Source organism: Thamnophis sirtalis, unplaced genomic scaffold (genome assembly GCF_051295495.1).
Source record: "Thamnophis sirtalis isolate CommonGarterSnake01/CBP01778 unplaced genomic scaffold, rThaSir2_p1.2 scaffold_3, whole genome shotgun sequence".
NCBI lineage: Eukaryota > Metazoa > Chordata > Lepidosauria > Squamata > Natricidae > Thamnophis > Thamnophis sirtalis.
The window spans coordinates 112,800,883-112,813,187 of NW_028261383.1; the positions used below are offsets into that span (position 1 = coordinate 112,800,883).

The 12,305-nt window shown below is 39.0% G+C and overlaps 1 protein-coding gene across 1 annotated transcript; it reads right to left on the bottom strand.

The window, feature by feature from the left end:
• Positions 1–866: 866 nt before the first annotated feature.
• Positions 867–9,466, bottom strand: ASF1B (anti-silencing function 1B histone chaperone). The gene is made up of 4 exons (XM_014061058.2): positions 9,314–9,466; positions 4,559–4,674; positions 3,862–4,038; positions 867–2,122 (listed from the first exon to the last, which is right to left on the bottom strand). The coding sequence occupies exons 1-4, from the start codon at positions 9,420–9,422 to the stop codon at positions 1,925–1,927; spliced, it is 600 nt and encodes a 199-aa protein (XP_013916533.1). The 5' UTR covers positions 9,423–9,466; the 3' UTR covers positions 867–1,924.
• Positions 9,467–12,305: the final 2,839 nt, after the last annotated feature.

The window sequence follows — 12,305 nt, forward strand, 5'->3', positions numbered from 1 at the left end:
CTCAATTAAAACTCAGTATTTATATACTCAAATTATGCTGATATTCTCCAACTGTGGTCACAAAAAATAAAAACACGTTATATTTAATACAAAAGTACCTCTTGAGTTTAATGGAGGTTCATGTCCCAATTGAACTAAGGAGATATCTGGTTTCAGCAACTTTTTCTAGTACCTAGAACAGAAATCTTCATAATGACATCTCAGTATTTTTAATAGATCTGTCAAATCAGGAATTTTATTCTGAGACCTCATGTCTGCTTCTTTCAAATCTTTTAAATAAACCAATTTTGTTGTATTTAAGTACCATGACAATAAAGATTATACTTATACTTATCTTTATTTTGTTGTTCATCTTACTTAAATTTCATTTTATATTGCTATTTATATTTGCTTTCAAAAATCATTATATTTTATAGTTTTATTATAAAATTCTTTTAGTGTCCTTGTATAAAACAGACTAGCTTATATCCAAAATATAATTTTGGATTATGTCTGTTCGTACTCAAATGGGTTTTGTTTTTTTGTAAAAGGCACTAACCTGGCTAACAGTACTGACTGCAGTTTGAACATAATATTCTGTTTTTAACAACTTCTGGGGATCTAAGAATCTTTGCTATAGAAAGTTAAATATCTCAAAGGGAAAACCTGTCCTCATTTAGCTAAGTTAAATCAATACCACTTGACAACTGGCTAAGTCCCACATATGGTAGGTTAGCTTTCCCCAGAATAATTGAAATATATTTCACCACTCTTGCTTTAAAGCAACAAAACCTATCAGCATCAGCTTTAATTTTACTAAATATTAACTTATCAAAGAGGAGACAGTCCATGTTTTATGCCACAAACACTATTATGTAAATTACGTAGTTTTTGCACAATTTTTTATTGAAAATCCTTTCCATAAAAGACTCCTGTGTGCAGGACAGATTTATCATATATCAAGTAAATAGTCAAATACTAGAGAATGTAATCCCTGAAAGCAAGTAAGCCAGATAAAAAACAACAAATACAAACTTGCCCTATCAAAAAGGAAACTCCAACCTAAGAGGTGCAAAGAGTTAGTGTACGGTAGTATGGTAAGTGCCTGCAAAACTGTTTGTACATTTTAGAATGGGCTTTCCTTTTTGATAGGACAAGTATCTAATAATGACAAGTGTCTGTATAAATTGTAAACAGCATTTAGAGTGCAGTAATTATAAGACCATAAATGAAGATGCATACAAAGAGACACATAAGTTCAGCACAGGCCTATTCTTGCTACTCAGAGATTGGAAGTCATTTTGAGATTACTAGTAAATTAGTTGTGGCATTCTAGAACACACTCAAAAATGTTATGACAGCTACTCTATATAACCAGCAGACTTTTCCTCTAAAACTAAACTTTTCTAATCTTTGATGCAAGGTAAATATCTTTGAAACCAAGGAGAAAATGGCTATAAAACAGGAACAACCCAGTAACAGCTATGATGTATCTGGTCATTTATTAAAAGCATGTCCTCAAGAGTCAGCTCTCTGTACTAACAAAAGAGACAGAAATTCAAATTGTTCAGAAATGAGAGTGCTTGCTGTGCCAACTTTTAGGAAATGGATGATTAGAATAATAAGTTAGTTCCCACTGTTTTGAGTCTTCAGGAATTATGGCACAAAATTTTTCTGTGTCAACTAAGTGTTCAAAAGCAGTCAGCACAAAGTGGACCTAGGTTTCACTCAAGAAATGACATGACAGAAGTACAGATCTATAATCAGGAAGACACATTTGTTATAAATCCAGATATAAAAAGAGCTCTGATATGTTTGTCTACACAGATGTAACAGTTATGACTCCCATAGCTTTACTGGCCATAAGAATCCATATCTCTTCATAGATTTTTCAAATAATTCATTTAGTTGCAATTTTCTGCATCTTTAAATTCTTCTGCCTGTTTTATATGCAGTCCATTGAATTTTCAGGTTGCAAGCCTACAGAAGGGATCAATCCTTTGATGTAGGCACAGTTGGAAGATAGGAAACCATCAGGCTCTGGCTCTACATTTTCAATATTGTCCATCTGATCTTTAGGACCATCCCAATTGATGTGGAAACGGGTGACTCGGGGGTTGGAGGCCAGAATATTCCTCTGCAACTAGAAAAGCAGCAGAAAAATAATCAGCATTATGTAGAATAATATATAAATATAAACGTGGGATACTTGGTGCTCTCTGAGCTTTGTGATTTTTTTCTTGCAGGCATTTCATTACCAAACTAGGTAATATCATGAGTGCTACTGTGCTAGCTTGATAATGAAACATCTTCACCAAGCTCAGAGAGCACTAAGGACCCACACAGAAGTACAAATATTCTCATATATTTTTAAATAGATACAAATACTAATAGAAGCCGATTATGAATAATTCTTACTACTCTACAGTATTTCATCAAAGTAATCTCTATGCAAGAGACCTGCATGTTTTGCACACTAATTCAGTTTTCTATTCTGAATGTTGAACACCATCCCAATAAGTTAATTTGCTTTAAATGTCTTTGTCAGATATATCCTTTCCTCAATTAAATTAATACATTCCTTTACTTTGTTAAGATGATCAGTAACACTTGATATTAACTTCAAGATTTAAAGATCTTTCTCTTAAGATTCAGCAAGCAAAATCATTTAATCACACACATTATTTCCTGTAGCTCAAAAAATATCAAGGTTCATTCTGTATTGTTAGGACTATGGATTTTTCTGCATCCTATTCAAGACATAGTGACTTGTCTAGGAAGCATATAACCAACTGATACTAGCTGAAATCATTGTAACCACCTCTGACCTAATTCTAGGATCCTAATTTGTAGACCGGTTTCTCTATAGCTTATATTCACTAGTACTACATAACTGCTGATTTCAAGAATTGCTGACCAGGTACAGCTGCTATTTGGAGACTGTGTGAACTTTATTTTCTTCAAAAATGTTCTGTTTTAATAAAATATATATACTATCAAACCTCTTGTGTTTGTAACCTGTAACAGGGTGAAAAAGTGCATCATACGGCAAAACTCTTTTCAACAAGGATATTTGAAATGTGCTAACTTAGAGGATACTGTCTTGTTACTTCCGAGGGAATGAAATTTGGGAAAGTTGTGGCTGCTTCAGCACTGCTACTGCAGTCATGTGATCCTCATTGCTGTGATAGTTTTCCAGCAATTTGGGCAACTTGGCTATCTGCTCGGAAGGCAGGGAAGGAGGAAGATTTCCAATGCTTACTGCCAGCTTCCCACAATGGGTAAGCTAACAAGCCGTTAGCCCACTTGTGATCATTCTGTTTCTCTTTTTAGGTAAGGAAATATCTCTGAAACTATAATATATGATCCTCATTTACAAAGTTCCCAATACTCTGTAAATGGGGAAGGCTGGGAAGCCTGCAGAGTGAACGTCAATGGGGATCATGTGCCCACAGCTGATGGCAGGAGCGTAGTAGTGGGTTTGGCCTTACAATTTCCTTTCTGGGAAGCTTGCAGGGAAAAAGCCAAAGGGAACCTTGCAGGGAAGGTTGCAAATGGCTCAGGTAAGTCTCCCCAACTCCTGCAGACTCCAACAGTCCCTTTCCTCCTGCATTTCATCATTCAACCTTGACCCATGGGGGTTGTCTGGTTCAGTATACTTGTCTATACAGACATACAAATAGCTATTACATATTTGTACAGTGGCCCTTTTATATCATAAGCAAAACAACTTATAATTTCCCACCTGATTCCTCATATTTCAAAAAAGTATATCAGCCAATTTTCCTTCACTTAATTTCTAGGGAATGAGAGCTGTAATTTAGATAAGGGGTTGTGTTAAACTGAAAAAATACAATGAGAGTGTTCTTATTAGTGTCTCACCTGGGAAAAGTCTGGCTTGAGAGGTGGGTTCTCCCTTAATTCAGGATTTATATATTCGTTATTCACATAATACCCAATGCGGATAAACTCCTGACAAAGGTAGGTGCAAGTAATAAGTATTACTGTAACTCCCACAGCATCACTTTCAGGGATTAGATCAGGATTGGGACTATTTGCCTACAGAGGAAATGGAAAACAAATCAATGACATTTGTATCTTGCTGTTCTCCAAAGAATATGAAGCATAAATGAATTCTCCATTTTATTAACAGCAAGCCATACATCACTCAAAAAAACTCCAAGAATTCCTAGGTTGAAAGATTTAAATCCATTCCTAAATAGCTCAAATATAGTATTCACAACATCTCACTGGATTTTGGCACAAAGGAAGCAAAATAGATCACTGGTATAATTTAGCACTCTCAACATTGCAGCAGTTTTCTATGGTGTTAGATAGGAATCTTTCCCAGCCCTTATTCTGAGATATCAGGAGTTGATCTCAGAACTTCTCCATACAGAACACACACTGAACTGTTTGGCTATGATTGAATGAATATGCAATTAAGGACACACTCATCTAGAACAGGTATCCCCAACCCATGCAGGTACTTTTAAAAAGCATTGCAAGTGGTTTGCCTTCTTTCTCCACTTATACTGTGTCCCAGCTTTCTTTTTCCACATAAAAAATTAGAGCTTACTTCAAACACAAACATATGTCTCCCAGCTGGAACAGGTCCTACAAGTACAGAATCAAGAATTTGATCATATTCCTCACTCTCTGCTGATCCCACATAGATGATCTTCCATTCCAAATCTGAAAAATAAAAACAACGGATATAATTGTAAGAGGATAAATGCTACAATATTAAATCACTAAGAGAAATACACTATCTTCCACCCTTGAAATGTGAAAAATATTGACACAAATCACTGAATATGTTTGGAGATGTTATACATGTATACAAGAACAAGACTGATGTTGCTCTTATTGACTTCAGTAAGGCATTTGATTCTTGGTAAGATAGAAAATGTAGGATGGACAGCATGACCACCATATGGCTTCATTACAGGTTGACCAACTATACTCAATGTGCAGTCCTCAATCAAACTACATCTACATGAAGGGAAGAATGCAGTGGGGTACCCGAGGTTCTGTCTTAGGCCCAGAACTCCATCTTCATAAATGATTTAGATGAGGAAATAGAAGGGGAACTAATCAAATTTGCAGATGAAACCAAACTGGGGAAATAGCCAACCATCTGCTCAAGCATTAGAGCCTATACCCAGGATGGCGAACCTATGGCACCCGTGTCACAGGTGGCATGCGGAGCCATTTGTCAGGGCACGCGAGGTGGTTCACTTCTGGTTCGCTCTGAAGTTCCTTTTTAGTCCTCCGGAAGCTTCAGGGAAGCCTCCTGAAGGTCCCTGAAGCCTTCGAAGGGCTTAAACCTACCCTACGAGCAAACAGGAAGTCACTTCCGGTTTGCTCGTAGGGTCATTTTTTGCCCTTCAGAGGCTTCATGGAAGCCTCCAAAGGGCATGGGGGGGGGAGGCTGTTTTCGCCATCCCCAGGTTCCTATAAAGCCTCTGGAGCCTAGGGAGGGTGAAAAAAGCATGGAAAAATGGGAGGGAGTCTCTCATGCATGCATGTGCACTGGGGGGGTCATGCGTTGCATTATGGGTGCGGCACGCCCACGCACGACCCCTGTTTCCCCCCCCCTTATGGCATGTGAGCCAAAAAAGGTTCACCATTGCTGAAATGGTTGTCCATATCTTCTTAAAAACCTCCAATTTTAGAGTATTCACAATGTCTGAAGGCAAGCCATTCCATTTATTAATTGTTTTCACTATCAGGAAATTTCTCCTTAGTTCTAGGTTGGATCTCTCTTTGATAAGTTTCCATTCACTATTTGTCATGCCATCAGGTGCTTTGCAGAATACGTCTGCTCCCTCTTTTCTCTTAGAGTCCCCCAAATATTGGAACACTGTTATCATGCCACTTCGGTCCTTCTGTTCATTTCACTAGACATATAGTTCCTGCAACCATTCTTTATATGTTTTCGTCTACATCCCCCTAATCATCTTTGTTGCCCTTCTCTGCACTCTTTCTGGAATCTCAAATCCTTTTTGCATTGTGATGACCAGAACTGAACACAGTATTCAAAGTGTGGTTTTATAAAAGCAGTATATAGCAGTACTAATAATTTATGTAATATTGATACAACAGCATTCCTATGTTGATGTAGCTCTGGACTGCATTGGCTTTTTTGGAGATTCAGCCCAGGGCTCGCTCATACTTAACTGGTTATCCACTTTGACGCGTACATTCTTATCACAGTTACTGCCGAAAATATACTTCATTGTCTTCTGTCATTATGACCATTTTATTTGGATAAAATCTTTCTTCCATTTGTATGGCAGCTCATCTCAGCTAAGTGACTCTGAATATTTACAACAGTGAAAACCATCAATAACTACAGATAGTCCTCAACCTATGACCACAATTGAGCCCAAAATTTCTGTTGCTAAGTGAGAAATTAATTGAGTCTTTTCCCCTTTCACGACTTTTCTTGCCACATCTGTTAACTGAATCACTGCAGTTGTTAAGTTAGTAACACAGTTGTTAAGTGAATCTGGTTTCCACATTGACTTGGCTTGTCAAGATTGCAAAAGATGATCACAAGATCCTGGAACACTGCAATCGTCATAATTGTGAGTCAGTTGTCAAGCATCCAAATGTAAATCATGTGCCCATGTGGATGCTGCAATGGTCATATGTCACTTTTTTCAGTGCCGTTGTAACTTCGGTTATTAAGTAAAATGTTGTGAGTCAAGGATTACCTGTAGTATGCATAAACTTCTATGACAGATTGTTGATGCAGCTATGACATTTGACTCATAGAGTGCAGGAACTCTAATTACAATAATCTATATACAGTACAGAATTTTCCCATGTTTTTAAACTCATAATGTTGGGAAAACACACCATCAGTTCTTACAATTGCATCACCAAAACCTGGTGGAATAATTGGATGTGACTCCAGAACTACAAAAATGTTTTCAAGGGCTCCATGCAGGCTGGATTATAAATTGTTCACTCACAGCTCTAGTCCTGTTTCTCTAGTTTTCATCAAAATGAATGCTCAATTACAGAAGACATATTTTTCCTCTGATTTAGATGGGTTTCTGAATGCACCTGGAATGTTTCACCTTATCAATTGGAGATAGTGTTGCGTAATATGTGGATTAAAGATCTAGGGTGTCTAGCAATATAGCTTTTCGGCAACCATGAAAATAATGGTAGGACAGATCAGATTATGAAGGGAGTGAAGCCTACCTATACTTTAATTTTAAAGTATGTTTAATATGATGGAGTAGTGGCCAGAGCAAAATGTGGAAAATAAAGAAAATATCGTACTAGATTCTAAGATTTTTCTATTTATTTTCCTCATGCTTTCAATACTACAGTTATGTCATGAGTACTGAAATGCTCCCAGGATAAAAGGATTAATTGGTAACATCACTGTTGCACAGAGGACACCTTGTTGGAGACTCCTTTCATGTCCCCGCTAAGCTGCCCACTGAAGAGGTACCCATCTATCTACTCATGGCCACCCAAACTGCTTTCAGGAGCTGCAGCAAGTGATGGGAGCTTACCCCATCCTGCAGCAACAGGGTCTCAAACGTGAGCCTACCAATTATCATACCAGTGTCCTAACCACATAAGCCATCATGATCTTTCCCTTCACGTTTGTTTACAAGTGAACTACATGGTATTAACTAATGCTGAACTACATGATATTAACTTTATAGTTATATATAAACAGAATCACATAAGAACACCAGCAGTTCAGAACAGGGAACATTATCATATTTCTCACAGACCCTTTTTTGTGGCACTTCCTAGGCTTCTTTACAAGAGTCATACATTTGATAAGTCATGCTACAAGAAAAGACTGATTCCCAATTGCTTCTTCCAAAAAGTCTCTAGTTGGATAAAGTCATGCTTTGTATTTGTATGTAAGTAAATCAGTAGTATAAATTAGAGGGTGTCTTGTATTTTTTGTGTGTGGCCAGGTTAAGAAAATAGCTTCTCCTCAAGATCATTCTAAATCATAGCACAAATGAAAATTCTATGAAATAATCAGTAGGAAGTAGAAATCAAGAGGATCAAATTTAAATTTCTCAGTACAAGATACAGAATTAGATCAATAGAAAAGAGACATCATGCCCCATATGTGTCTTTCCTGATTCTATATCCTGTAACAGATTGTAAATTTACATTTTAAGGACAGACAATCATCTTGATGTTACTAAGAAAACCACTACCACTTTGTTCCAAATACAGCAATGGATTTGTTAGCTCATTTTCTACTTGAATAGTTAAGTAAACTTGCCCCTTTAAGAATTATACATGCATCTATGACAGGAGGAATAAAAGAAAAAGTAATAATGCTAAACAACAGTGAAATTAATTCATCCCAGAGTGTAATGTGCAGATGCACTTATTTGACAATTTAAAGTTGGGAGGGGGGTGTTGCCTTGCATGAAAGGGCTAATACAACTGTCAAAAACCATAGAACAAAATAGAGCATAAAGCTTTTAATGAGCTGATAGTAAAAGCTTTTGTAAGCTCTGTAAATTAGTCCAAAAGTAAACAAAATACTATTTCTGTCTGATAAAATAACCTGAAAGCTTTCTGCAGCGATAAGCCTCAAGCAACATTCAGCTGTAATCTGAAGGAATTCATGATTATTTCAGTACACTGAAAGTCCACCTACTTTCCAAAAACACATTTTATATTCTGAAGCCAGAAAAGCCCTCGTTTGCCATAGCAGTACTGTAAGCTTTTTGTGAACATCCCCAGCATGAATGACCATTAAATGATTGCTTATTTGTACCTTATGACTATCATTAAGTGTTCTTACCTTATGATTCTTGACGAATGTATCTTGTCTTTTTATGTACACTGAGAGCATATGCACCAAAGACAAATTTCTTGTGTGTCCAACCACACTTGGCCAATAAAGAATTCTATTCTATTCTGAGTCCAGAAAAGAATTTTTGTTGTTGCAGTATGAAGAACTTGCTATTAAATCTTGGAGGCAGAAGCATTTAAAATTATTTTTGTGAAGAGATTGGGATAAAGTTATCAGGGTACAATCGCTATTCCAACCATTCCTTCCCACCAAACAGTAGGTGTATTTAGTTTCATCTAAACCCAATAACTCAAGGTAGCACGCTCCGCTTTTTGGTCCCCAAAGCCACTTTGTAAAAAGAGGCCGGGCAGCTACGGAGTGAGGGTGTAACCAGGGCCATTTAGTAATTAATTCCTTTGGCCGAACATCCTAGGACCAAATCTTCCCGCCGTTACGCATCTCTGCTCCTAGAAACGCGGCCCGTTGGAGGTAGAGACTTCGCGCGCCGCTCCTAATCCAATGCCCGCTACTCACCGTGGGGCAACGCCTCTCCGCACTCGAACTGCACCTGGAAGCGGAGCGGCTGGTCAAACGGGCTCGGGTTCTCCAGCAGTGAAACTCCTAAGACCGACACTCGCGCCATGACAGGCTGGCTGGTTTCTCCGCTCTTCTGTCCCGCCCACTTCGGGCTCCTTTCCCAAACCCGCTCCGCGCGCCACTGGCTCAACGTCCCAGTTGGTGCCGCAGCCAATCCTCGCACTTCGCGCCTGAGCTAATCCGTTTACCTCCTCCCACGGGAGCCACGCCCACCTTCCCGGCCACCAATCGCCTTTCTCTTTCTGACCCCGGCGGGAGCTCAGACTAAAACAATCCGTCTTTGGGCTCGGGTTTCCCGCTCTCGGGCCCTAGGCCCGGGCGCTGCGTCTGTTTTGAACGCTCAAAAGCTAGTAAGCTAATTGGCGCTTTCAGTTCTGTGGTAAGTGGCCAAACCGAAGAGGATGTGAGCCAGCTGACTCGAAACTTCGCCCCGCACACGGCCTTCCTTTGCTGTACTCTGGTCTAGAAGGAAGAGTCCTAGGGGAAGGGACTCAAGCATTCATACGCAGCTTTTGCGGCAAGACTTCCTACCGGCCTTGCGGAGTATGGCGGGTGTGTATTAGGGTGTGGGCAAAAGCCAGGAGAATCAGTGAAAGCGAAGGGGCAAGTACAAAAGAACACCATACACTTCGTCATATTCCCCCCTCCATAATAGATTTCTTAGTATTTATTCCCTCCCACAGAATTTAGTTTTATGGCCATGAACTAAACTAAATTTTATCCCAAAGGTGCAACTGGACTTCCTTGTTTTTCTTTCAAGACGCTTCGCTTCTCATCCAAGAAGCTTCTTCAGCTCTGATTGGAGAATGGAAGGGTTTATATTCCTTGCAGACAGTTGGTCATTTGCATTCTTTTAGAAAGTCATTGAGACCACCTGGAGTTTATTTGTGTCATCAGGGTCACCTGAGTGGTGCAAATGGGCGTGGAGCCTTCTTGGGACTGTTGAAAGGACATTGGAGATAGATGATGTCATATCCCTCACCCTATGTTGAGAGAGAGTTGTTCAATTTTGACATAGATCCTTCCATTCCCCACCATCCAGTCAGAACTGAAGAAGCTTCTTGGATGAGAAGCAAAACTTCTTCAAAGAAAAGTCCAATTGCCTCTTGTAAAAGCACCTTTGGGACAACCATGACCTGGATGACTAAGAATCTCCATAGACAAACTAAATTTTAGTTCATTGAAAACTAACCCCAGCGGCAACTAGCACCGATAATGAGTCACTTGGCTTAAAACTAGAAAGATGGGCTAATAGTGTGAAATAAGAGTGGGGATGCCAAAAAGATCAGGTGAATCAAATTTGGTTTTTAAACATAACATTGGAAGTAACAATTTGTTTTCCTATTCGCTTCTTTTGGATCAGAGCGGGCAGTTTGAGGAATAAAAAGTACAAGGGAACAGCTAAAGAGAGTAATGTTGATGTGGATACTCCTTTGCTGTTATCTTATTTGAAGATGAAATACATATTCAAAGAAGGTTAAAATGAATGCTAGAGATGGTGATGGGAAGAGCATTTATTCCTTTTGTAAGGATTTTGGGATTTAAACTCATAAACCAAGCCAATCAGACTCTAGTCCTGTTGGACACAGTGCCTTAGGGAGGAATTTCTTCATAACTGAGGAGGATGTAAATGGGATTGTGTGACTTTAGTAAACTAGAAGAAGCAATTGACCACGATACTTGGATTATTTGTGTTACACAGAGCATATTGCAGAGACTGACTTGGTGTCCAAGTTCTTAGTGACAGAGTAACTGGCTATCTAGGATACTTAGTGACAAAGCAACTGGGAAAGCTGACCTGCTGAAAGACAATCCACATTTCCATCCAGTCAGCCTTCTAAGTGAGGGGTCCTTGGTGCTCTTTGAACTTGCTTGTTTTCTTGCAGAGGCTTCATTACTCAAACTAGGTAACATCATCAGCTGATGATACCAGTGCAGTGGTAATGAAACCTCTGCAAGGAAACAAGCAAGTTTAAAGAGCACCAAGGACCCTTCATTTCAACCCTCAGCTACAAATATTCTCCTTTATTGGAGCTATCTAAGTATCTCAATAAACTATACCAAGTATTTTAGCAGACTGAACAGCCTTGTATAGAGCAACCTCTGGAGCCACATGTGGCTCTTTCATCCCTCTGCTGCGGCTCCCTGTTGTCAGTTGGCTCCACAATTGATAGGGCTTTCGGTTAGAACAGGTAGAGGAAAAGACGCCACTCTAGGAGGAGACTCTATGGTGGGGGAACTGGACTTCCGGTCGGCTCCAGAATTGAATGGTTAGGACCTTTGTGGCTCTTTGAGTGTTTAAGGTTGCCAACCCCTGGTATAGGGTTTTGTCTGAGAAGCAATCTAGTACAATTCAGGACGAACTATATTAGGCCTAGTGCTGCATTATGGAGTACATTTAGTGCTATGCTATGGAGCAGAAACATATTCTTAACATCCAAGAGATATACTGTATGTCCTTTAATTGACCTGAAAGCAGCTTTTGATTCAATTCCTAGAGACAGCCTCTGGGCACAACTGATCTCCTCGTTTACTGATAGAAAGTTTGGCTTCTGATCATGAAATATAATGAAAACATTTTAATGCAAATTAGATAGGCCCCAGTCCCCTCTCAAAAGGGAGTAAAGCAAAGCTATACGCTTTGCCCGATTTATTCAATTTTATATCTTTTCTATGATCTGAAAAAGTGAATTCCAACTTCCCAATTTGGCTAATAAAACTATTTCAGTCCTCCACTGCTATATATGGATGTTGGGGTTACTGTCTCTGCAAAAAGCCACCAAGATCTAGCTTTATATTGTAGAGAGGGAAAAAAAAGTTAATTACTCCAAAACAAAGGTAATGGGTTTAACCAAAAGCCAGGCTAGTCATACCTGCTGCAGGAAATAAATAAAATTTATATGGAATAAGCTAAGATCTTCAAATGCCT

Excerpts from the sequence above, each read along its gene's own strand:
- ASF1B (XM_014061058.2), bottom strand. The coding sequence starts at position 9,422 with ATGGCGCGAGTGTCGGTCTTAGGAGTTTCACTGCTGGAGAACCCGAGC. Across the intron at positions 4,675-9,313 it reads CGGAGAGGCGTTGCCCCACG|ATTTGGAATGGAAGATCATC; the intron begins GTGAGTAGCGGG and ends TTTATTTTTCAG. Across the intron at positions 2,123-3,861 it reads TCAAGCCAGACTTTTCCCAG|TTGCAGAGGAATATTCTGGC; the intron begins GTGAGACACTAA and ends CTGCTTTTCTAG.